The 27,301-nt window shown below is 42.5% G+C and overlaps 1 protein-coding gene across 1 annotated transcript; it reads right to left on the minus strand.

The window, feature by feature from the left end:
* On the minus strand, positions 1-27,007 carry ALKBH3 (alkB homolog 3, alpha-ketoglutarate dependent dioxygenase). Its single transcript, XM_074543186.1, has 9 exons — positions 26,850-27,007; positions 25,489-25,601; positions 24,313-24,347; positions 23,391-23,438; positions 21,702-21,805; positions 20,427-20,515; positions 17,401-17,610; positions 10,803-10,901; positions 1-10,271 (listed from the first exon to the last, which is right to left on the minus strand). Exons 1-9 carry the CDS (start codon positions 26,917-26,919, stop codon positions 10,179-10,181), a joined length of 861 nt encoding a protein of 286 aa, XP_074399287.1. The 5' UTR covers positions 26,920-27,007; the 3' UTR covers positions 1-10,178.
* Positions 27,008-27,301: the final 294 nt, after the last annotated feature.

Below are 27,301 nucleotides of genomic sequence, written 5' to 3' on the forward strand. Positions count from 1 at the left end.
TGTCCCGTGTGTTTGGTTTTCTTCCTTCTATGGTTTGGAGATGTCATTTCCTTTCATGAAATGAAAATTCTTCATTAATTGAATTTTAATTTCATGAAAGGAAATGGAATGGCATGAGTTCAATGAGTATCATTTTGGCACATTCCAGTCCATTTGACTGCAAAAAATCCCCAATGCACTGCAGCACCCTTGCTCCCTCCACGCTTTGCTCCTTGGCAGCACCCACAGGACCACAGCACCCACTTTAGCCTCAGAAAATGCTGCTTTCAGCACTGCTCTGCTCAGGGTTAGGGTTGAGAAAACCCCAGCCCCAACAGAGCCCAGGGCTCCAGGGACACTGCGACGCAGAAGGCATTGCCAAGTGGACCAGAGCTGCGCCCCAACACTGCTCCCTCCACACCTTGCTCCTTGCTACCACCCACGTGCCGTGCACCTGAGCAAATTTCATCATCATTCTTTTTCTGTCTCTCTGGTTCACTCTGTTCCTTGATTTTGAGATTTCAATATGTGTCATTTCACCAAGTTTCAAAACTTTTCACTGTACCTCATGTCATCCTATTCCATTTAAGTATTTTCATTTTCAGAATTTTCTAGTATTCTTTCATTTCATCATAATTCGTCTCCTTTGTGTTCTGCTCAATCTGTTCCCCAATTTCAAGATTTCATTTCCTTTCATGAAATCAACATTGTATGCCAGCACACTGCACAGGCACAGTACAGAACCTTTACCAGAGCTAGGAACATTTTATATTCATATTTGGGGCCTTGCATAGTTAAATCACCAGTTTAACAGGAGGAGACACAATTATTGCTGCTGAAACAGCATGGAAATTACCAGCATGGAAATTGTCATTGGGTTATTCCTTTAAAAATGTGATTATTGGAAACACACACACAGCCTTTTGCTGGCCATTAGGTCTCATGCCATAGAAAAGAAAGGAATGATTAAAAAGAGGATGTAGGGATGGATAAAAAGAGATAAAAAGGGATGGATACCCACCTCTTCCTGTAGGAGAATAAACTTTTGAAGGGCCAAGGCCTTTACAGAAACCACCTGTAGCTGGGCAGTCACAGTGAACACCACAGTTCATGCCCCAAAACAGAGCAGTTCACTGTCTGTCAGAGCTGATGGGATCCCTTGAGAGCCAGCAGGATAAGCTGCTTCCCAGCAAGATGCCTTAATCCATGGAAGTTTCAAATATCCTCCCAAAACATACTCGAGAGTAAAAGCTGCTTCTTGCTGCCCTGGCAGGGGGCATTTCCAGCCACCTCATTGTGTACATCTCCACTCAGCATCCTGGTCTGGGTACCCATTTCTGTCAGGAGAGAGGAAGGAGTTGCTGGTGTCTCTCCACTAGAATTCATATCTTGGAACAATCATTTTTAAAATAGCAATAAAAACATTCAGCAACTGTAACCTGTTTATTGGAGATGACACACCAATAAACAGGCAGCAAATACAAACCATCTCTGAAAGCAAAAGTCTTTAAGTCTCTTTCTCTGCCTGCACATCTGATTTAAATTACAAAGTGCACCTTTCTGATGGGGGAACCCAAGTTACCCAATGAGACCCAGCTGAAACCCACTGTAACACTTCTGCTTGGAAAAACAAACTGTTGTTTCTTTCTAGCTATCACAACAAAACTGCAGCACACAGAAGGCAGCTTACCTGGGCAGCCAGGCCTCTCTCCAACACATGTGAATACATTTACACCAGGGAATTAACTGGCTAACAACTCACAAGAGCTATGCACTCAGGGCTGTCATATCCTTTCCTTATGGATTTGGTTGGATATCCTTTACCTTCCCTTCCACTGTTTTGACTTCAGTAGCTTTTTAACATTTTCTCCCCTTGAAATAATTAAATTAAAGCCAAGCCAGCCCAGCAGCTGACTGCTGAGGGTAATCCTACAGTAAGGATCACACACCCTCACACTCAGGCAGCCAGCAGGCCAACGTGCAGCCAGCATTTTAAATGCCTGACATGACCCTTGAAGTATTTCTCTAAATTCCTCACATTCCCCTGGGCCATGCCAAGGGGCATCCTGCCTGGCATCATTTGGGGCTGCCATGGAGAGCCCTGCAGCCAAGAGCACAGGGAGGAATAAGCACACGTCCCCTTGGCAGCAGGCAGGTGCTGGCAAAGCCGGAGCTGCAGCATTGGAAATCTCCAGAGGAAGGGAAGGTTTGGCTGGTTCTGCAGCACACCCTGCTCCCAGCCCCCTGCAGGCTGCGGTCTCCTGCACACCCTGAGCACCAGGACTTCTGTTCTCCACAGCAGGAGATGAGGGAGAAGCCTCAGGTAATAAAGCACGAGGAAATTCCCTACCAGTGCTTGCCATGTACTGCAGGGCAGCCATGCACAAGGCACCTGGGAGCGGTGAGGAGGCTCAGGCTGCTGCTGGGATCTTTGCAGGCAGCTCATGGAAACTTCCAGCAGAAAGCTCTTCCCAACCCAGCAGGGAATTGCTAGGAAGGGCAAGTTCTCTGAGGGATGTTTCAAACTGGACATGTCCAGCGTACAGAAGGATTTTTACATCTCACCAGGCAATCTGCCACAGAAATGGTGCCCCCTTGACACTTACTGAGGTTTTAAGGTAAGTGTTAGATAAAATAGCACTTTAAGAGAAAAGGTTTGTCATACTTGTATATGTCTCATTTTTATATATAACTTGGCTATTTTAGCTGATAGAATTTCTTTCCAAGTCTCCCTAAAGTAAGGAGTGGAAAATTCAGCCAGGTTATTGATTCCTGGCTTTTTGGTTTTTTACACAGAGCTTCATGGTATGATCCTGGCAGACATGACAAATACTTGTCAGCACTTGTGGGAAGTTCATGATCCCACAGAGTTAATACAAAATATGTGTGTTCAAAGCTCCTTTCCCCTCAAATATCTCAGTTTCAGTCCTGCCTGCCTTTTTATGAGCTGCAATAAATCCCATAAACCTTCTGCCCCATGTCATTAGGAGAAAGTACAGACTAAAATGTTTGAACGTATGAATGCTTCTCAGAGAAATGTATTATTTTATGCTCTACATAGAATTGCTTCAATTGTAAAGTGACAGCTGAAGTGAAAAGTCAGTCCTTCAGTTGCACTTCACAAGTTATCAGCATTTGGCTGTCAGCACACCACTAATAATAAATGTAGTAATAAAACACTTTGTTTTGAAAGAGAGCTGCAAAGTGTTTCCTGACAAAAAACTGCTACATTAAATTTCCCTTGTTTGGCCTCAAAGGCATCAGAAGGGATGGCAGCTTTTCCCAACACTGTTGTTGATGCATCAGGGCACAGTGATATGAGGGCACAAGAAAAAAGTGGGGTTCCAATGACCAAAGACCAGTGATTGCAGAAAACTCAACTCTTTAAAGAATGAAACTACACTTTAAACTAATTAAGATACTGACTCTGCTTTGGAAGTTCCTCCTGGTACAAGCTGCTGTCACATGAAGTAAAACCTCTAACCTCCCATGGCTCTAAATACCAAGGTATTCATTCCCATGTCCAGCTGTTACTGTGACCCTATATCAAGTAAGCAGCACAGAAATGAGGATTTCTAGTTCAGGACATTCTATCTCAGGTTCAAAATCCAGAAGAAATGTTTTGCCCCACAAAATTATTTAAAATGTCTGGGAAGAAAACAGACTTTCTGTGGGCAGAGAAGAACTTTGCTGACGAATCCTGGGAATTCCCAACCCTCCACACGCTCCACACTGAGCTGGTGGCTGGGACACTGCTGGTGGCCCTGCACTCTGAGCTGCCAGCTGCAGAGCACAAATGGTACTGGCAAGGCAGGGAGGAGAGAAGGATTCTCTGCTCCTTGCCAGGGAGCCCAGAGCAACCCAGGGCTGTCAGAGCACAGAGCACCTGTCCTGGGTTCTCTTCTGTACCCAACTGCTGAGCTGGAACTGAATTATTCCTGAGACCTCCCATCCTCTCCCAGATGTGGGGACAAAACTGGCCACACATCTCAAAAATAACAAGGAAGGCCTCATCTTTTTGGGTCAGAGAGACCTAACAGAGAGCATGGCCCCAAAGGTTCTGTCTGCTCTCAAGGTCAGACAAAAGGAAAATCTTTTCTGTTTGAGTCAAGATCAAAAATCTTAAGTTGGTGCCACAAATCAGATCTTAACACTTCTGATGGATTTCATCTTCCATTTTCTCCTGCAGCTAAAAGCACTGTAGAGCATCCACTTATTTCAGCAGAATAAATTTCTTTTTTTTCTTCTCTTTAAAAGTCTATTTGTAAACAATCAAGAAAGAAATCAACTGTGGTCTAGAGATTAAAAACAGAAGTTTCTTGACAATTGAACTATCAGGCTTCAAGTAACCTAATCCTTGAGACATTTTTGTTCAATCTCTAAACGTTTCCGGGGACTTTAGACAAAAATTTTAACAACCAAAGTAGTAAATTGCTGAGTGATGGTTCAGCAACTGAAGCCCTGCCTTGCCAAGAGCAGCCAGAGTGGTGACAATGCAGACAAGAAGAGAGAAAACAAAGCATAACCCCATTCCTGTCAGATGAAAGCCCATAGTGCCCAAAGCTGAGGAATGATCTTTTCTAAGGTAAAATAGAGCCACTTTAGCCTCTGCGAGGGAAGTAAAGCCAGGAGACAACTGGCAAGGTCACCAGGAAAAAATGTTTAGTGCAAATACAAAGGTGTTACAGAGGAGCAGCCAATGCTCAGGACATTCTTTTTCACCCATGGCTGCTGCAGCACCAAGATGATGCTGTGTCCCGTCTACCCTGCCCTGGTTCACTCACTCACTCCCAGCCCTGAGGCCTGGGAGGATTTCCTCAGGCTGGCTTGTCAGCTTATTCCAGGGTAACAATCTCTTCTCTGCCATGAGCTGTCATGGCTCCATCAGTGCTCTGAAATTGCAGGTATTGGCAAATTTTGCATTATGTACAGTTTGTCACACACTGTCTCACTGATGTGACCACTACTTCTCCACCCTCTCCCTCCCACTTCCACCATTTTTTGTCCCAAAACACTGGCGAGCCTGCACCCTCCTGCACTCTCCTCTCCAAGCTCCCACAGGTGTCTCAAGCCAAAGGCATGCCATGCCAGTTGGCCAGACTGTCTCCTTCACACAGATCTGCCCCCAAAGAGCAGGAGGTGGGGAACAGAAACCGGGAACCATGTAGATTCTGCATCCTGACAAACCAGCCAGGAAGTGTGGGTTGTACACCTGGGCCAGTACACCCTCTGGCCACTCATGTCTCTGCTCACTCCTGCTTTATCTCTTGCTCTCTACATCAGAAGCTTTCAGGACAAGCCTTCCCACAGCCCTCCCTAACGATGATGAGGACCCAATGATAAGGCCCTGATAAGTCACAGCTACAAATCCCATCCCATCCAACACTGAGGCTCTTTCTAGCCCATGTTCTTCCAGCTGCATGGCAGCTTGCCTTGGCACAAGGCATTTCTGGAAACACAGGGGCAGAGGGCTGGCACTGGCATTTCAGAGATCAGCTGTAATGTCAACCCACCTTCAGCATGGATCTGGGCATTGCCTCCACAATGGGAGCAGAGCAACAGAACAAACAACACCCAGCAAAGCAGCTGCACACCCAAGTTTAGATGGAAACTTTCAGCTGAGCACCATTCTGGATCCAGCGAGCACTGTCTGCCAGGAGGATCCTGTGAGATGTGAAGACTTTGCTCTAAGTCTCACTCAAACAGCAAAATCTCCTGAGTGAACAGAACAAAATTTTTGCTTCTGCTGGGAAACCTCAATCAAACAAACAATGGGGACCATGGAACAGACCTCCCTGCTCCTTATTCTGATTTAAATTCTTCAATACAGTCCCCACTGTCTTTACTTAAAACAAGACCTTCCAGCTCCCTTGAGAGGTGCTTTCCCAGCGTGAGCCACCAAGGACCTGCCAGCTACAAGGGAGCTGGCAATAACTCCACCAAGCTCTTCTGAACACCACACAGCAGGAGGAGGTAAATCAAACTGGAACACAGGGGAGAAAGCACACATCTGTCACCCTGATGAGTGGGTGACTCATGGGGAAGGGCCAGTGCTCTCATGGCCAACCATCACCAGGCACTTCCCAGTGGGTTGAGATGATACCTGCAAGATCTCAGCAGAACTTAGGTGCAGACAGGCCAGGCCAGGATGCTCCAATTTAAACAAATTATCCAGGTTGCTATGGAAACCTCAAGGATGGAAAAGAAGCACTCTGAAAACAAACCATAGTGAAGCAGATTTCCTATCCATTCTGAAAAGGTTTATGGTCAGAATAGGCAAAGTGGGTGTTAAATGCTTTTGAGCTAAGGCAATAGTAGCAGCACTTGAGGAGGAGGCATTATGGATTCACAGCACCCATCATACATGCATCTTTTATCCCAAACCCCAGGAGAACAGTCCTCTGTGTTTTGCCAACACTACAGTATGAAAATTCTGACTTCTTAACCCCTTCCTGGCACCCTGTCTCCTTCTCTATTACCATTGTAGCTATAAATTACCATTTATAGCTATAAATTACTATGTGTAGCTATACTAACCCTGTAAGTCATGGCAATCAGAAAAGACACAGGTAGAATTTATCTGACACAGATGAAGGAAAATTATCAAATTATCTATGGCTTTAAAGCTAATCAGAACTGAATAACCTAAAGAGTTCTTTTTCACAAAAAAAAAAAAAAAAAAAACAAAAAAACCCCAACAAAACACCAAAAAAAAAAAAAAGCCCCAAAACCCAGAGGAGAGGAGTGACAGAATTTTGCTATTGATTTCAAATGGTGCTCAGATCAACCCACTGTGGCCCAGAAGTGCAGTATTGAACAGTATTGAGATACACTCCAATCTCAGCAAGAGTTTGTGTTTGAATATTCAAGTATTCTGTGACAAAATGATTACAGGTAGCATGGGGACAGAGTGATGCCTGACACCAGTGTGGTTAATTAATAATGTCATTGCTTATAGAGCTGCTAAATAAATGAATGGTTACATATGGACCCAGTTGTGGTTTTTTTTCAGAACAGCTCCATCCTACAGGTTCCCTGAGGAAGGCAGGCTACTGTCCATCCTTACCCAAGACAGATTCCATTCATCTGCTCCTTATCATCAAATCTGAGGGCCAGTACATTCTGGAAAAGGTGATGGCTGTTTTGGAAAAGGGAATCTTACCTGGGGTTACTAGTAGATTCCACCTGTTTGAAAGCCAAAGTCAAACAATTTTGAAGAATGCAATTTTTAAGCATTTTTTGAAAGAGACACATAATCTGCTGAAATCTTCAAGGACCCTTCCAACCCAAACCCATTCTGTATTTTGAAGAAAAGGAAAAAAGTAAATGCACAGTTTTTATCTTCCACATAAAAATAGTGACAGAGAGGTGTTCTGTAAGCAAAGCAGCTCACTGGAGCTGCTGCAGCCCCTCAGATGGACAGAATCTGGTGCCAATCACAAAAACAAAATCCTCTGTAAACATATAAAAAGTATATTTTACTTTAGTGTACTTAGAGTTTAAATTATTTTTCAAAAAGTTTCTGGCTGAGAATCTCACAACAGTCCTGAGAAGGAAGAAAGCAAGCTTTTAAACTGGAAAGTAATTCTTTTGGATGACATTTTTAGCAGCACTGTTTTCAAACCCATGTATCTAGGGGAAAGGTTCCTCCACCTATCTTTAAGTTAAAGAATGGAACCTAACTGCATATTTACCATCCTGAACATGCTGCCCTTTGCACTTGACTGCAACAGCAGAAACAGCTGAACAGCAGCACAAGAAACGTGCACATTGCCCTGGTCTCTAGTGAAAAATCTTTAGGTGTCAAGGGAACAGCACCAGCTCAAGAACTCTCAAATCTCACTTTTGTGCACACCCATTTTGAGAACTCGGCAGGAGGGCCTGTAGCACCCTGGAACAAATTTCTACTGCCAGGAAAGTCCTTGCAGAAAGGTCCCTTGAGGAGCTCTGGGCTGGAAACTCCTCTGCCCAAAGCCATTCCTGCTGTCCTGGCAGGCAGGGGGCTGCAATTTGCTGCTACGTGGGGGAAGGAAGGAAGGAAGGAAGGACCACAAGCTCCCAGCTGACAAAGAAACTTGACCCCTAGGCCAAGGGCTCCCCTTGCAGCCAGTACACACAGCACAGGCTGGGGAATGGTGCCATATGCCTTCTCCTCACTGTCAAACAGATCTGGATACAGCGAAGCTGACACGTGAGAGAAAGCAGAATGCAGCAGTCTCCAGCAACAAAAGGAGCACTGGGGGAGAGAACATTTCTCCTATAAATCACTTCACTTCTGGAGAGGAAAACTTGGTCTTTTCCCAAATCAAAGGAAGTAAGGAAACTAAACCAAAATTTGCTAACATGACAAACTGAAACCAAGAAAAGGAGGTGAAAAACTGCTCTTCCACAACAGCATCAGCCTCCAGGGTCTTGCCATTACTTATTTGCCATAGATTCACTGAATTCAAATGAGTTGCAATTTCCACAAGCTGAGGGTTGGGGGTTTAAAAGTTTCCAACTCATCCCCATCTTCTACTCTTTCTTGTAGTCTGGCTGCTCTTAACACAGTGAAAACAAATGGAGTTGTATGAATTGATACGGCAAAAGTGTTGCCTTCTCAGAGCACCTGACAAATTAGCACTGTCCCTTGGTTAAGGACACCCACTCTGTCAGCACTGCCAAACTGGACACACACACACAGGGATGTGCACAAAGCTCCAATGACCCAAAGAAAGTAAATATGAAAGTGTCTGCCTCCTTCAACTCTGATTCCCATGAAATATATCATAGAGCCTAGACAAAAGATTCAAATGCAAGAAAACAACATTAAAATACTCCAAAAACATTTCTGTACAAATTGGGATGAAAGTAAAGACATAATTAGATAATGAAGTTAAGTTTTCTAGTAACATTCAATCATTTTAGAAGAATAATGTATGGTGGTTTAGGTAGAGAAGCTGTTTCTAGGATATTATTCTGCCCAGTTTCAGACCACAGGGAGTGAAATGGCCCAACATTTATGTCCTTTATGTCATCAATAACATTAAAACATAGGCATAACTAAGTATTAATAACTTGACTGCTCTCACCAAATAAGAACTGAAACCACAACAAATGCTGGCTAAGAAAATACAGATATTTTCCCAACACCAATTTATCTTACAGTGAAAATGGACATTAGCTTGCTTAACAAAGCTAACGTGTTGCAAGGCATAGATGATTCACCTGTGCTTAGATCCTACTGCAGGCAGGCAGTGAAGATGGACCAAACCTGTGATTTGATCCTGTACAGGGATGATATTTAGCTGCAGAAAGAACTTAATCACATGGGCAGCACTCCTGACTAAACATCCAGACTGCAGAGATGAGCCCACTGCTTCCCAGCAGCAGGTGAGTTGCAGCAGGCAAGCTTGAAGGATTCCAGCAGTCAGCCTGGAATCTGCTCTGAGGTGCTGACTGCTGATCTGTGGCAGCAGAGATAAGAGAGGCTCAAGAGTGATATTCTTGAATGCAAAATGCACTGACCCAGAAGCATGGTCATCAGATGTCTCTGTTGCTGCCTTTGCCTTGTCCTGTCTACATGGATAAACAGTTAGGACAAAGTCTGACCACAGAGTGCATGGCAGAAGAGAGCCTTGACCCTCTGTTCCACTGGACACCAGTATAATTCAAGTAGTTATTTAAGTTATGAAACTGATTGCTTAACTGGAAAAGACTCTGCAACCTACAGATGACAAGCAGTGCACCACCCTTTGGTGAAATGAGCTAATACCCAGAGATCATCCCCAAGTGCAGCTTTCCCATTTCTGTACAGACACACAGAGGTGGCTTTACATCACAGAATCCCATCTTGTCATTACTTCCAACAGAGATCACAACTTGGGAGTAAAGGAGAGACAAGACAAGGTGCAAACTATGTGCTCACTGAATCTGTCTGCTCCAGCTGGGACCTCTCACATCTTTCACCTGCTTTGTGCTCTTTTAAGAATAATCACTGCTCAAAAACTCGAAGCCTGTGATTTAGTCTCATCTAATAACATATAATTTCTGTCCACATAGCACAGGCAGCTTCTGATTGCCAAAGGTCTTCATAATACCAACTCTTTTTCCCATGACTTCAAGGAACTCTGTTTCTGTAAGGCTTCCTTTGAATCAGCAGCAATCTAAGGCTCTAGATCTGCTGTGGGTGTACATCCAATAATGTCCAAAGGGGCTCTTCACTTCCAAACTCCATCAGGTTCTGGATAAATGATCCTAAATGTCAAGTTTATTCGTTCATCTCTAGAATGATACTCCTTAGGCACTCGATGCTGTAAGTGGCATTAGAGGGGGGAAAAAGAAAAAAAAAAGCATGAGCTTGTATATTTAAAAGACAAGTAATCAAACAATTAAACAATGACTAAAACCTTCATTTCCTGCGATGGCTTTTTATTCATATTTCTAAACACTTAGGTAAGGTAAAAAAAAGTTCTGACTGCTCAGAGCCACTGAAAACAAGAAGTCTTTGTACATTACTGTAGAATTCTTAATTAAGTTACAACTTTTGACATTCTAAATTTCTCTATTGATTTTGTTCTTCTCAGTGCAGGCTGCAACCTTTGTCACTGAACTTTAATGCTGGAACATCTGAACTGATTTCCACTGCATTACTTGGCACATGAAAGCAAGCCCCTTGTTTCTGTGGGTGCTTTCAAATTCTCAGGCAGAAAGTAACACCAATGCCTTGGAAAACAGCTGTGCCACTGGAAGCAGAATGTCCTGTACCTTCAGGGGAGTGCCTCAGCAAATCTGGACAACTGCATTGCAAGTGAAGCACATAAACTGCGCCGAGGAGTTCTTACCTGCCAGTCCTCCTGGGTGGCTCCCTCCATCACCAACAGAGTCCCGTGATCAAGTGGGATTCTAAATCTTTCCACATAAGTATAGTCTCCATCCTCTTCCTAAAAAGAAACATCAGACACTGAAGAAGCAGGCATGGGCATTTGCTAGAAAACCAGTCCTTTACAGCAGAGCTTAAAAAGCCTGTGAGGGAGGAGGCTCTTCCAAGATCAAGAGGTCAAAGTAAACCTCTCTGTATCTGTACTTCATACAAAGCCCAGGAGCTGAGCATTTAAACGATGAAAAGAAGCCACTGCATCTCACTGGCTGGATGCCACAGGTAAGGTTCAACAACCAGTTCCTGGATTTAGTGCAAAATTCTGGAGTGAGGCTGCAAACCTTGTGGAAACATCTTAAACAGTTCAGTGTGGAGACACACTGCAATGGCCACCCTAATTTCCAACAGTACCTACTTCATCGAAAGTAACATCTTCCTGCTATTCTGAATTTCTCTTGTTACAACATTACATGCTGCTATGCCTCTAGCTACTGTAAGAAGGTTTTCTAATTAAAAAAAAAAATCTCCTTTTCCTATAATATCTGGTAAAGCAAGTTGTCTTAATCACCACTAAGCAAAACAGAATGCTAAACTAAAAGACAATTAATTTGCAAACTTTTGTTAAGCCTTTAGATTATGTGTAACTATTTTAAAACTCAAATATAACAACTAAACGTAGTGACACACCCCAGCAGTGGTCTCACACATGCCACACTGAGTGGGAACAGCAACTCTCTATTGCTCTGCACTATCCTTTCCAACTTTAAATCAGAGTTATACATTGCTCAGTGTGTAGCAGTACAGCTTGAAGAAGGTTTGTCCTTATAAAAGTTCACAGCTTGCTGAGAAGCTCAAAATAATGAGGTACAGTAACAAATACTGGGAAAATTATGTCCTAAACTAAAACAGTTTGATTTTCAGAAAACCACCAAGGAGCGTGTGTGTGTGTTTATAAATAAGATGCAGAGAAAAAAAGGACTGCACTTCCTGGAATGCAAAGAGCTTGGTTGGTATCAAGTCAGTATCAGGAAACATTTTCTTATTGTCAATGGAAACGGGGAAAAAATTCAAAAATAGGTACTATAAACATGACTGCTGAGGAAAAGCAGAGAAATATCACTGCATGCATATTTTGTATTTCAGAGGATTACATCATTTTACTTTGTGATGGACAACAGTGGGCTTATTTTTATCTCTTGCCCATCTTGATTAAAAAGGAATTCTGCTAAGATAAATGATTTAGGAGAAAACATCCTTTAGGCTTAGAAAAGTCAGTATGTAAAAACAATAATTAGTTTCTGGTTTAAATGGGACATCTCTGAACTCCATTTTACTTAGAAAAAGAGATTTTTATGTCCATTTGCTTTGCAAAGCCAGTGAAGTTAAACAAAAAGTTCTTACTTTCTTATGTGCCATTACTGTCAACCAAAGCTCCTTTCAGAACTTTTATTCCTAGAGCTGATGTCAGACATACAGAAAACTCACTTGACTTTCAGAGGTCAAGAAGCTTATGAAGGAAATTTATTTTTGGCATCAAAGGTGGAAAAGACCTTCTGGTAACAAACATGGAAAGTGCATCAGGTGACTTCTTTATGTTCACTTTGTAATACTATGTATGTACCACAAACCCATCTGCTTAAAAAGCAGGTATAGTAAAGCAACTCTTCTGCTTTTTATACATTAAAATTTTCATAATCCTGAGTTACACATTCAAAACAATCCAAGCTTTACGCTATCCAAGTACATTGGTTAATTTTTTTTAAATACTTAATTACAGTAACTACAGTTAATAAGTAAGGAAAGCTCAGTGTGAGTTAATGGGAAGCTGTGAATACAAAATCTGTAAGAATTCCTGGACTCCATCAAGGTTGTTTTGTTGAAAATCAAAAAGAGAAAAGATTTAATACAAATCTATGTAAATCACCCAAGTTTGTTTCTGAAGTCTCAGTAAAGTTCATGGCTATAGTTGTAGGAAATGGTTTCTGGACAGTGTAGAGGAATCTTCTATTATAAGGAAAAGTAAATGGAAACATCCTGTAGAAGAATGTATAAATAATAATGCATTTATACAGGCAAATGATGCAAAATCATTTTCAATTTCAAAAGTCAGCATTTTTCATGGAGAATACTGCCTTCTAGTCTTCTGCTTCACCTATTTACCAACTACCAAGAGCATCATCCTAACAAAAAGTTCAAATCTTGTATTTTTCAGATTTCATCTGGATTGTATCCCTGTTCTCCAGTATACATCTCTAGCACCAGCTGTGTAAACACCTTCCTCCACAACAAAGTATTCTCACCTAGCAATACTTCTGCATTGAACATGTTTATTTTCACTGTCTCTGACAAAATCCTCACCGCAGTTCCTTACAGATTCAGTAATGATGAGTATCAGTAACACTGCCCTTTGCTCACATGGTGCACTGGTCTGCCTACAGAGGCCTAACCTGAGACTCCCTCACTCCTGCAGCTGAGCTCTCCCTTCTTCCTCCCTGCCTGCCCACAGCTTCTGAGGCCTGCCACTGCTGGGGACACCTCCTCCTCCTCCACTGCAGCCACCACTGCCTGGGAATCTCTCTGATGCCAATCTAAAAGTTCAACCTGCTTCATATCCTGGTCTGAATCCCTGCTTATAACATGCTCCAGATTCCCACCTGCATTTTCAATTCAGTCTGTTATGACACAAAGGGTTATTTTTCTGCTCTTTCCAGGAGAGCTTTACCTTCTGCTAGGATAAAAGGACTGTGCTTCAGGGATTCATCTGAAGGACAGACCCATCTCAAGGCTGACTCCCTGAACACCAGAACATCCTGCTATTGTCTAACAGGTGTGGAGCTCCCTCCCTTCCCAGCAGCCATCAGCTTCCTTGGTTATAGATGGAAGAAGGGCAAGCTGACAGCTGGCTTTCCAACTCCCTGCCCAGCTCACATGGCCATTTGCTGGATGACCACCCAGCTGTCCCTATGGTACCCACTCCCCACCACAGGGCACCTCCCAGTGGAGAGTGGGGCATCAGGGATCACCCCTCTCCCCACAGCAACACTCCCCACTCAGCTTCCAGGGGGACACGACCAGATAACCCGGCCCTGTCTCAGAGCTGAGCAGCGAACCAGCAATAGCACAAATGGTGTCAGGCTGTACCAGAAACACCCATCCCACAGAGAGGAACCAACTCCTCTCCACGGGCAGGATGAATTCATGTCCAAGTGGGCCTGGGGGCTGAGGCTGTGTGGGCAATGCGAGGAGGTCACAGTGCCACAGTGGTGACACTCAGGCTGTAGGCAAGCACACGAGGACTCACTGACTCAACAAGAGCTGTGTGCGCTGTGTATGAATCACAGCTCCAAAGCAAAGCATTTGTCTCCTGATTTCAGTGTAGGCAGGAGCTACAATGATGGAGGCAGGAGGAACAAGAAAGCAGGAGCAAGGTTAAAGCAATTTATTGGAGCTGGAAGAAGAAAATAGAAGAAGCAACATCACTGTAGACTTTTAACTATGAAGCAGGCACTCAAAAAACCCTAGAAACCATTTAAAGCAAAGGAAAAATACCAGCTGCTATCATGTAATTGGTCCAAATAAACAGAAGAGGCTGTATTTAGAAAAAAGAATGCTTAAAAATTCCAGCAGGCAAAATAAAGCTGTTGCTGGAGTCATGTTAATTCCCATGAAGTCTCCTTTTTCCGTGATGAATTTACACCTGAAATGTATTTGCAGCTTTTTTAACATGCACAGGGCTGAAATCCCAGTAAGAATTATTTCTACTTATCCACAAAAAATGCTTGTTTAAGAAGATATGAATAGTCTATGCATGTCTCTGCACTCCTTTACCCTCTATTATATGATGAAGACTTACCCAGTACAGTGCTCACCAAAAAGAAAAGCAGAGGACTGAACCTTTCCTTACCTCATCCTAGAACAATTTTCAGGATCATAAAAAAACCCACTTGAACCTAAGTAACTTTCTTTTCATTTTTGCCAAGTGAAAAACTATTTCAGATTGTGTAATTGTTTCAGAGTGACTTATATAAACACTAACTACTAACAGACAATTGTCAAAATTCACATAAACATGCACAAAAAATGCAACCCATCAGCACTACTGTTCATCTTTTCAATCAGAGAAACAGGATTTTATTCACTATCAGGTTCATCCACATTTCAAGTGATAATCTAGAAAATATTTGTAGAGATACCAAGATGAACTGAAGTCTCTGATCTGGCACTCTTCAATTGCCCTTCAAGCTGCCTATGTATTGTGGTACATGCAGTTTTGTACTCAATACATGGTCCCACACAGGAAACCACCCTTTTTTCTAGGACCATTTATCCACAGTGATGTTCTACCATAAGTGATGTTCTCGTCTTGTATGTTCATTTTATCTTTCATCTCAAAATACTTAAAACCACTTACAAGAACAGAGGGAAACGAAGGTCTTGGAAACCCTAAAACTTGAAACAGCACAGTGTTGGCCCTCAAATGGGTTTAATTTTGGGAGGAAAAGGATTTACTTCCTATTTCCCTCCTCAATGAAGGCTAACTCTGGAAAACTCAATGTACTGATACTGGCTGATCCTGAAACCAGGGAGAGCCTGAATGCCTGTGATGACTGTTAATATGAATTCCTTTTCCCTAGATTACGTTCTTCTTCCTGTAACTTGCTTTTTAACAAAGGAATGATCAAACTTCAAAGATCTACAACCAGTTTTAACTTTCTCTTAATGAAAGAGAAAACGCTACAGTACAATAGGGTATGGAAATTACTTATTTAGTACAGCCTGAAAGGTTGTAATTTTCATCACAGCCTCTTGTAACTCCCACTTGGCAAAGCATCTATTATCATAGGATGCTCTGAGGAAACTTTGGGAATGTGCAAAGAATACATAATGTGTGCCATGGAATTATTAAGTATGAATTCCCTCAGGCACAGGACACACTTAATAGCAACTATTCCAAAGATCTGCAAATGAGGATTCTACCTCAGAAAAAAGGTATGTCACTTGCAACAGGGATACACTTCATAGCAAGACTCAGCTAGTCAGAAATATCAGGTCAAAGGTGATAAAAAAAAAAAAAAGAGGAGAGCCTGAGGGATACATCTATAGAAAACCATCCATCCCTGGAAGAAAAGGGAAGAAATTGTGCAGTACAGCTCAAACAAGGCAGTCAAGTACAAATGGCACAGACTGAATTTCCCCTTTGCTAACAGTGGGTGTCTTTTCAGAAAATCTATAAAAAAGGCATCTTACTCAAGAACTGGGATCGATTTTTAAGAGAGAACTTGCAAAGTTTATACTGAAGTTTAAGTGTATTTTACTCTGATTCTGATTATTCTGATTTGTTCTGATTGATGGGGAACACAGGGACTTCTAAAATGAATCCAAGCACCATTTACAGTTTTCTAGAGGAATAAACTTTCCAGCTGACATTTTATTATCAATACAGCATCAGGGATACTTACTCATGCTATGCTCACTGACATAATAGACTGGTTATGCGATCTCATGCCCAGGGACCAAGACTAAATTCACTTCAGGCAACAAAGAATTTACAAATTGGAGATCTGGTGAAAACTACAAACTCTTTGTTTTCTGGTTCAATTTCTGACCTTTGCTGTTCAGACTAGGTGACCCAAGGTGACTCTTCATGGGCAGACTTCAGTATGTCAGCACAGTTTTCCTGTAGGCTGGTAATTATCACCTCTGCTTTCTGTACTACCTACTCAGAATAAATAACAACACAAGCAGCTAGCAAACTTCTTTCCAAAGTTGTCAGACTGCACAAGCAGAAAATTCATCTGAAACAGGACATGCTAAAATAAGGCCTGTATTCTCAACACATGTGAATCCTTTACTTGGATAAATAAAAACTGGGAAATTTTAGCTGGCTTATAAACAAAGCACTCTCAAGCACAGCACTTCATCTAGAAAGAAAATTCACTACTGAATCACCAATTAACTCCCAAAATTATATTCCACAGGTCTCTTTATCCAAGTAGCAGATCTCTGTTTAGCCTGCCAGTATGATGTGACAGCTTCCAAGGCATTTCATGGAAAAGAAATGAGCTTCTTCCCTTTGTTCACTGCCCCTCAATCTGAATACACACGCATCAAAATGAAAACATTGTCAAGAGGATTTTTACTTACAAGAGTAGTCAGAACTACTCTTCACCCCATGTACACTCTGCATTACATAACATTGTCCTGAGTTTAAGAAACTGCAACTCTCTGATTCATTTGCACAGTGTAAGTCCACTTCCAGCACCACTGATCTCATTTTAAGTACCAGAAAGGACCCTTATTTGGGCAGAAGGCTGTCCGGGCTCCAATTCACTGCAGCACTACACTACACTGCTGCACATTAAACTAGAGTGCTCCCATCCCCATCCTCAGAATGTCATGGTCCATGCAAGAGATTTCTCGAGCCCTGCACTTATTCCACAGAACTCTGCAAGTTGTGCTTTCATTAACTGTGAAATGCTTTAGTAATTAAGTTTCCTTAAATGGGGAAAATAATAAACCTGTTAGTAGCTCTAGGAGTCTCTCAGTGCGGTACGAACACTCACAGGGGAAGGTTTTTTCCTCATCTCAAAGGTCCGAGTGGCCCCCAGGCTGAGCGAGGCGATGACAGGGTTTCTCCCCAGTGATGGCTCGCTGTCACTGTGCCAGTCCACGCTGTCCCTCTCGCTGCGGTACAGGTTGCAGAGCAGAGAGTTGAAGGAGTGGCCAGTGAACGCCTCAATGCGCTCCTTCAGCAGGCTCAGCACGGGATGCCACTGCAACCAGCACAGAGGCAAATGTCAGCGCCAGGAACAGAAGGCAAAAACCACCAAGAAACAAAATGCACTGCACTTTAACCACAACAAACAAATTACAAACAAATTACAGCAATTCTGCTGATATTTTTAGTAGATCAGAGGAATGGGTGGGGCTTTCTGCGAAATATTCACACGTTACCCCATCACTCAATACTAAATCATCTCTTAAAACTCTGAAGCCAGGCTGCCCTTCACACTAATGGAGGCAATCAGTGCCTAAGTGACACTGCTCTCAATTGCCTGCAGCTGTTGACAGAGAACAAGAGGAAATGGTTGGCATAACACAGCCCTCTGTCCCACTCTGTTAACACAGCTTGTTGAGCTCATCTCATCACCTCTTGGGGTTTTAACTTCATCACTGTAACTCTTCAGTGGGTCTCAACACCAATGTCACTGGCCCTGGACTTCATCCCTTCCTTTGCTAACACCTTGCTGAGCCCACAGCCCAGGGAAGCTCTGTACATTCCATTACAACTCAGTCCAGTTATTTAATGTTATGAAGTTACATCATGACTTTCATCTGTCAGAGTGCTTTTAAGAACTTCACAAATATATAAAGAAAAAAAAAGCCAAAGTAATGTAGGCCAGGATTTTTGCCCATTATGTAAGCAGAAACAGAGAGCAAGAGAGGATAAGAAACTGATTCCAAATCTCCCAGTGCACCACTGGCAAAAAAAGCAGCAGGCACCTGAGAATATTTTCTAGTATCCATCTCTAAAAAACAAGGCTGAACTACCTTCTTTCCAAGCTTCCCCACGTTTAACAGGTATTTAACTTATTGGTTACACTGCAGGAGCCTCAACATACCATCTTTCCCTAATGGGGTATTTCTAGCTAAGTCATGCCTTCAACAATTAAGGATCATGTGATTAATTAATTCTAGGTAAACACAGCTTGCAGTTCTGGAACATAACTGAAAAGCAGTAATACCACCCCAAAAAAGTTTGCTTTGCAACTGGGCTGCCTGAATGTGCAGAGGAGTCCAACAAGAATTATTGAGGGTACTTTTCAGTGACCAACCAGGACTATATTTCTTCAACTCCCATCACAGAAGTATGTATTACTAAAAAAATGTTACCATACAGTGAATTTTACAACGTAATTGAAAGCCCACTACAAACCTGTAGCAGTGGAAGTAGTTTTGTTGAAACAACTCTATCACTGCTTACAGAAAAATATTTTCTTATAGCAAAAATCACTGAGGTACAAACACTGGATTATATCTAGAAGTGCTGCAATCACACCAATTCTTATCAAACACAAAAGGAGGGACACAAAGCTAATTACTCCTACAGATCAATTGTTTAAGGGAGTAATCAGTTTTGGCTAAGCTGTGCACTAAATAACTAAATAACATTTTAGTGCTAGAAACCCTATTCTACAGGTAGGGACTGTACTTTTACACCATCCCTACTTTTCTAAGCTGCAGGTACTCCCACCTGCAAAGCTGTGTGAAACACCAGTGTCCCTGTGGAGTGTACCCATAGATCTGCCTATGGGCAACTTCCAGCTGGGGAAGGGCTGGCTTCCAGCTATGCAATTTCTCCAGTGCATCCCACTGCCTGCTTGAGTTTCTTCCTCTCAGTAAAAAGCAGAAATATTCCAGAATAAAAGACAGAACCACAGCCTGAGTGATTCATTTAGGCCTTGTACCTTTTGGATGAGAGAAACAAGCCAGTGGCTCAATGAGTGGTAACTCAGAACTTGATGCAAACTGAAATGAAACCTTGAATTCAGGGTATAGGGGCTCTATCTAATCTCTGAACAGCAATGGATTTCACAACAGGCAGTTCTGAACTGCATTTAAATCATTAGTGTACAACCGAGGGCACTTCCAATCCCTAAAGCCATTCAGCTTTCAGAAAAGCCCAGTTAAAACAGTATTCACAAATGAGTACCAAAGAAATGCTTGTTTTTCAACCACAAGTTCCATAGACCATAGAATTTTTAACTACAGTATTTTTGAGACTACAAAATCTTCACAACTCATCATGTTAAATAGTGCCTTTCCAACTCTTCCCAAACATCCCACTTTGGCAGCAGTTCTGGGACTTGGGACACTTTACTCTCATGCTATCCAGCTTTCAACAGTGACACCTAATTACTGCTGTGGAAATTTTAAACAAAGCAATTCCAAGAGACAGGCTGATGGGACAACAGGCTGAGAGAGAGAGGGGGAGAGAGAGAAAACATGAACAAAACATCACTGAGTCACTCAGAAGACTTTTAACTCTTCCAAAACAGTGTGGGAAATGACATGCTACAATCTGGAGTTGCTGAGCAGATGAGCTGCTCAGCAGCTCACAGATGTGTGAATTTCAGAGCATCCACACAGGAACCAAAATATGCCTAAACTTTCATTTAAGCAGCATTGAACCTAAGTGCTTTTGAAAGTAACTATTTCAGTAATTAGTATTATGGTATCTTTACAGCAAAAAAACCAGTATTATTGTGGGCAGTAAATCTCCCATCCAAAGATGCTTGGAGTAAGTCACACAGAGCAATTCAGAGTTTTGTACAAAGCTACAGCAACCCAAAGCAAAACTTTAAACACTAGAGTAGTAACCTCCTTTTGGCAGCTAAATCACACTGACTGCTCTCAGCCAACTCACTCATGAAGTGTATTGTATAAAACTGACCATATTCCAGTAGAAACTGCTGATAACAGATTCTCTAGATAGCTAGAATAGAGGATAGAGGGAAATTTTGTCTCTTGATCTCTGCAAAGGATTTCTCTGAAGACAATAATAAAACACATACAAACATATACATACATTTGGATTTGGTTGCATTGTTATTCTGGAGTATGTGTAAGGAAGTTCCCCATACCAGCATGTAAGCCGTGGTTCCTCAAAAGATACTTCTGAAAAAAACAGGAAGACTTTCTCAGTCGACTTATCAAACAATTTAAAAATGGAAAGATGATACAATTCTGCCAAGAAACTTGATCAAAAATATATTGTCCATTCACCTAAAGTTAAAAAAGCAGCCCCTTAACATAATGAACTCAAGTAAGGGAATTAAATTATTCAAAATCAGGTGTGCATCTGCAGGAGGAATTACCTAGCCAAAATCTTGGAAACATATCCATTTTCTTACCCCTAAATGCCAGACATAGCAGAGACTGGATGAGTTAAAGATAGCAAACAAAACTGAAAATTTATCTTGCTTTATGTTCACTTGGTGGGGGTGCCCAGTAGGCTGGCCTAAGTTGCAAGATGCAGATAGATGCACTGGAAAGGGTGAAGTAGAAAAGGATTGCAGCATCCTTGGGACACTACAGAAACAAAATGTAGCAAGGCTGGACACAATATTTTGTTAAATGTGTTCGTGCTCTGTGGTGTAACACAAACATCATGTTAAAAATACTTTTTTGGCTTCTGAAAAGACTATCTTGGCAACTATTTCTCATGCTTGACAGGTAGCATTCTCCATTATACTGTCCCTTTATTGCCAGTCAACAAACACACAGGTTGAAGACATTTTCCAGTCCCATCCAGTAACTGCTCTGATACATTATCTTACATCAGCTCCTGACTGAAAGCAAAATTTGGCTAGAACAGGTGCCCCTTAGTGAAAAAATCCAGAATAGCAGCCTCTCCACCAACTGCACATTGGAACCAATAACTCAAGCCAAAGGAAAATGAACATGTTCTGCTGGAATTTTCAGTAAAATAGGCAAAAAATATACCTCATGAAAGAAACCTCCAAGAACACAGTTTTTAAGTATTGCTGGGAGATTGTGATGGTGGCCAGACTAAATCTTAAAAAATGAGTGAGTAAAAGAACTGGAAATGACAAGAAACAGTAAAATTCCAATATTTTTAAGATAGGCAATTTTATTTTGAAAATATCTCATTTAGCTGGCAACAGTAACATGATATTAGATTGAAATGTAAGCTGCAGTAGCCTTCAGATATGCATGGAAAACCTGCATGGAAACTTGAAGAAGTGGTAACACTGAAAATGCAAACCAGTTGTAAGCAGTGCACAGACTCTGGTATGGAACTGACCTGAATGACCTGAAAAGGTGGCCACACACTCCTTACCCTGCCTGACGTGCGTTCGCTGAGCCCAGGGGATGTCCTGGAGGAGCTGCTCAAACATCCAGTCTGCCTGTTCTGAGTCAATAAAGCCAGGAATCAAATGAATCCTAAGGATGAAAAAGAAAAATGGAAGGAATATACACTTCTATATCTGCTTTGGGAAAATATTTTCATTTCCAGGATTCCCAAAGGAGTTAGAAATGGCTGCAATGCATCATATCAAAAGTCAAAGCCCAGTATCCCGTTTCTGACCACAGCCAAAAGCAGATGTGAAGGAAAGAATTGAAGGGCTCCTGTTGAGTCTTACCCTCACTAGATGAATGATGTTTCTTTTCAAAACTTATAAAAACATATGACAACCAGCAACATACCATGAACTCCAGAATCAGCCATATGCTGTGAAAAACTGCATCCTTCTGCTTGCTATTAACTTCACATCTGATAAATCAGACAGACCTGATTATGGCAATACAATCAAAATTAAGCAAATAATTGCCCTTTATTCACCATCTCCTCATCACTCAGAATTTGACAGCCCTTTATCCCTACTGCCATTCCTGTTCTCTTTTTCAAAGCGTAAGGAAAAGTATTTAGCATAAGGACAGTATTTAACATCTCCTATTTTTTCATTTCCATATGTCATCTAATATTTTGATTGGACTAACAGTCACCCAAGAATTACAACCACTGTGGTGGGCTGCAGAGTAAGGAATGCTGCTAACAGCAGTTCACTCTCACAAGTACTTCATGTCCCAAAGATGTCACAGTAAGAGTATATAGTAGGGGTGTTAAAAATTTGCAAATCTGACTATTACCTTTCTAGAAATATATATATTCCGTCAGTGTATTATGAAAACAAACTCCAGAAAATGCAGGATGACCCAGCTGTGTATCTTGTCTCCTTCCAGCTGGTCAAAGCTTTTACTTTTCAAAATACTTTAAAGATTTATTTGCATCTTCAGAAGAAACTAAGATGAAGGCACAAAAATAAAATAATACAATAATCAGAAGAAATTAAATAAATGCACAAAAAATTACTATGTCTTTGGCATTTTTTCCACTATTAATAAAAACCTATCAAATTCAAAAGAAGAGGCTTAATACTGATATTGCAGCTAAGTCAGCAAAGTAAAATGTGTTTTACTTAGTAGGAATCACCGAACAAGCAGGTTTTGCTTTGAAGTGCCCTGAAGCTGAAATAATTAAGGCATGGCATATAAGCACAAGGGACAATCCTGAGGTTACCACAATTGTCTAAAGTTAAATGCTTTCATTAGATTTATTTAAAACAATTCCAATTTACAGGTACAAGTTTTGGGCTGCTCTTAACTGTACAACAGACATCACACACTTGCTAAGACAGGAATACTGATCCAAATACTCATCAGCAACTTGCTGTGAATCATGACACAAATAGACATAGCCCCTTGTCCTTATCCTGGAAAGAGCAGCAGATGCACTACACACCATATGTCAAGAGGTTTCCTTTTGTTCTCTTCAGTGCTGCTCAGAACCAGCTCAGTCCCTGCTATGTGCCACTCAAAAGTATTTCCAGAAGTACTCTAGAAAGATGATGCACAGGAAGTGCCATGTGCAGCTGCTGAAGTCAAAACCCTCTGCAGAGACTGGACTTCAGAAAGCTGAGGATCACCACATTACTCTGCAAAAACCATTAACATTTCATCCCCTTACCTAGAAATGCCAGTGGGTCCCTTGCTGAGCTCATACACACCAGGCTTGCTGAGGATGTAGAAAAGAAAGAGCCATCAGAAAGACAAACAAGAAATTATCTTAGACTGAGCAGCACAGACTAGAATTGCTGTAGGCCTGGACTAGGGGAAGTTTTCTTTAAAAGAGAAAAGAAAGGTAGAAAAGGGAAGAACTAATGTCCTGGACATAAAGGTCAGAGTAAGGCAGCAAGGTGTGCTGCAGAAGCCAATGAGTTTGTGTGCACCTCCTGTCCCTCCCTTCACCAAAGGCTCTGTACAGCTTTAAGGCTCTTGGAAAAAAATAAAAGAAGGATGTCACAGGGAACCTAAGGGAGACAACCATACATGACTGCACTCAGATCACTGTTTGCATTTACAGGTACACTGAGAAAGAAAATTCTACCAAGACAGCCAAACTGAGCCAAGCTGGATTTTCAGTATCTCTAACTCCACCATACAGCACCACATCTTGTCATGCTTAATGCCCAAGTTATCCTGGGAAGATCTCCACTTCAACACAAAGGGTAAGTGACATACAAATACCCAGCTTCACTATGAAACTTAGTATCAGCTACTTCTCTGAGTCCTGAAAGAAGCTGCCATACCAGCTGTATTTCTGGTATACTCCAGAGTAAGTAATTTCTAGTACATTCACACTGGGACTGTCCCAGGAAAATCTAGACTGCTAACAAAGGATACATACTGGAAATTGTGCTGAACCACAATGTTCAACTCTTCATGGTTACTGGCTTGCCAGCTATACAAAAGGCATAAAAACCAGTTTACAGACTTGGGCTCTCCTGGTAACACATTCAGCTCATGATAAAAGGGCTAAAAGTCCACAGTTTCTACTCTTACCGACCGTGACAACAGAAAAGGTGCAGAGAAATCAGCAGGGTACTCACTCTATCACACCTGCCTCTGGAACTCTGCGCTCCACCTGAAAGGCAACGAGACAGTACACAGGGAATGTTAAAGTATCTGGCACTCTGCAGGCAAACATCATCTCTAGTGACTCTGTGTAGCCACACACTGTGTGGCCAGTGAGAAAAACACACCTCAGGGCAAGAGGGAAGTAGTAACAGCTCAGCCACTCCCTCCTTGCCCCAGAAACTCTCAAACGCAGCTGCCACTGCAGGCTGGTTTTTAGCCATCAACTGCCCCCTAAAGGACACTGATTTCTAAATTATTTAGGCACCACAATACTTGATATTTATCAATGGCAATCAAGAAAATTCTTATTTTTATATTTATAAAAATATTCTCATGCAAGGAAAATTTCAGAACACCCCTAAGAAACATGAACAAACTGCAGGCCTCAGTCAAATAAGCAAAACATGAAAGATCAGACATAGCAGGAGCTTACACTGTAAAGCTGTCTGCACAGCTGAGATAGCTGTATTTTGTTAAGAGACAGGGCAGTTTAATCCAGCCTTGGCTATCATTCTGGTTGTCTAAAGGATTTATGCTGCTCTTCTCTGAGCTCAGTACAGTTCTGATTTGCAAGGAGTTACTGCATTGAGCCAACAAGAGCATCAAAATATAGTACTATACAGATAGCAGGTCTCTGCCATGGGGGAAAGAGAATCTTCCCAGGCCATCTTCCAAGCCTAGATGACAGCCTTTCAAATAGATCTAGCTTAGAAAGAAGAGCTCATTATTATTTTTTTCCCCAATCAAGGAAGTTTCCATACGCTGCATAGAGCACAATATCCTTCATTAGCTGACAGGACATAAAGTCTACAGAACAAATACCACGCTCTTCCCCTTTAACAAGTTAAGATAGACACCCCACCTGAGGAAAACAAGAAGAGCTCAAATGTGCTTAGGACATTGGAGACTGAATATTTAGTAAAACATATTCTTTTGGCTCTCTGTAAAAGAGTAGTTTTGAACAGTCTAAACAGAGGGACCATAACCTTCTTTTCCCCATATACACAGAACAACTGCCAACTCTGCTTAGCAAAAGCTCAAAGCTCAGCTCAGATTTTAAACAATTAACTATATTCTCAAATAATTGCTATCTATCATATGAAGTTTTATAATAGATGAGATTCTGCTAGTTACCCTGTTAGTTTTACCTCTGATGGCTTTTCAAAGACAAATTGCTTTTGAGTGTGAGGCTGATCTTTCTGTCTCCATGCTGGCCTTGCACTTGCAAGGGCAAGGCTGCTGGCCACAGGTGCCTTTGGTGCTAAAAGAAAGAAAGAAGGAAGAAAAGATCACATGAATTGAATATCATCATACTAAAAAATATAGTTAGGAAAAACTTATGGAATCATTCCTTGGAGTATTCTATGCTTCGCCGAGACTTCAGGAAATTGCCAAACCTAAGAGTCAAAATTGCTCAGGAACTGATTTTTTTATATGTATTTATTTGTTATTTATTTTGTTTCCACAAACAAAACTGAAAACATACTTTTATCTGAAAGGACGACATCTATAAATTTTCAATTCTAAAACAAACACCTATCACACACCAGCAGAAATTGCTCCATGCAGTTAAACTGCTTCCCTCTGTATTCCTTTTCTTAGGGGGAAAAAAAAAAAAGACAAAAAAATTTTTATTAAAACAGAATTTTTAAACCAGGGAGAAAGTAGAAGAGCAACTTTGGCACACCACTTCAGGTGTTTTACTTACACATACAAACAACCTTTGAAATGGGCCTGAAACACAGACAGTCTTCACTCTGCGTAATTCAATGGGGATTTTTTAAATCCCTTTAAGAAGAGAAAAAATGAAATGCACCTGTGACAGAAAATTGAGGCCACATGCACAAGTCAAAACAGTTGGCTATTCTCTTTCATGATTAAAAAAAAATCAGCTTGCCTAGAATGCTCAGTCGGCAGAGATATGGGAGTTTTATGGTAACTAGAATCAATGAGTGGAACGTGTTTTGAGCATGTTCACAAAAACAAACCAGTCCCTCCTGCAAGACTGGAAACCTTCAAAGTGCTTCTCTGCCTCTGCACTCTTTGGTTTCAGGTTTGCTAAAAACACTGAAACTCCATCCCTTTTCGCTACTTCTCTTTGTTTTACAACGTTTTCCCCGCGACAAGCCAAACGAAGGCACATAACGGGTTGTATGGACAGGAAGTCGCTGCCTGTCCTTAGAGAATCCCCTGCACCCAACCCCGCTGGTCCCACCGGAGCTGCCGGAGACGCGCCCGACGCGCTCAGCGCAACGCGCGCCTCAGCCCACACCGCACCCTGCGCTCCGCAGCCACAACCGCCGCACCGGGGGCACCGGCGTAAATTTCACTGGAAAACTGCGTTCGAACACCTGCAGCTCAGTTACGGACGGGAACGGGAGGAACGGGGCCGCGCAGGGCGGTCGGAAAGTGCAGCCGGAGAGCGGCGCCCCCGCCTGCTGCTCGCCCCGTCGCGCCCAGGCCGACGGCGGAGGGAAGGAAGGGAAGGGCGGCTGTGGGCCCTCCTTACCTGCGGGCCGCCCCGCCGGGGCGCCGGCCCAGCCGCCCTGCACCCGGGCCCGCTGCCGCCGCTCCGCCATGCCCGGCCCGGCCCTGCCCAGGGCCCCGAGCCCCGCCCGCGCCTGGGCCCGGCCGTGCGGCCGCGGCTCCGCCCGCCCGCCGCGCACGCAGGGGCTGAGCTGCCATTAAAGGCGCCCCGCGCCCGGGCCGGCAGCGCCGCCCGAGCCGTCTCCCGCCCCGCTTGTCCCGTTCCAACAGGGGATGAAAGCGCAGCCCAGGCCTTGCAAGGCGCCGGGAAGAAAAACATTCTTGGAACCAGCAAGGGACGCGACTGATGGCACCAGAAACCCCCTCCTGTTTTCGGGCAGGTGCCCAGGGTAGTCCCCAAGGACGTGGACAGCTATTAAATGGACATTACCTCACTAAGGTGAACAGACATTCAAAATCAAAGTTGAGGTAGTT

Source organism: Zonotrichia albicollis, chromosome 6 (genome assembly GCF_047830755.1).
Source record: "Zonotrichia albicollis isolate bZonAlb1 chromosome 6, bZonAlb1.hap1, whole genome shotgun sequence".
Classification (NCBI taxonomy): Eukaryota; Metazoa; Chordata; class Aves; order Passeriformes; family Passerellidae; genus Zonotrichia; species Zonotrichia albicollis.

Coding starts and splice junctions, on each gene's coding strand:
- ALKBH3 (XM_074543186.1), bottom strand. CDS start 26,919: ATGGCGGAGCGGCGGCAGCGGGCCCGGGTGCAGGGCGGCTGGGCCGGC. Junction 24,348..25,488: donor TCTTTGAAAAGCCATCAGAG/GTAAAACTAACA, acceptor GTTGCCTTTCAG/GTGGAGCGCAGAGTTCCAGA. Junction 17,611..20,426: donor CAATGCAACCAAATCCAAAT/GTATGTATATGT, acceptor TGCTGGTTGCAG/TGGCATCCCGTGCTGAGCCT.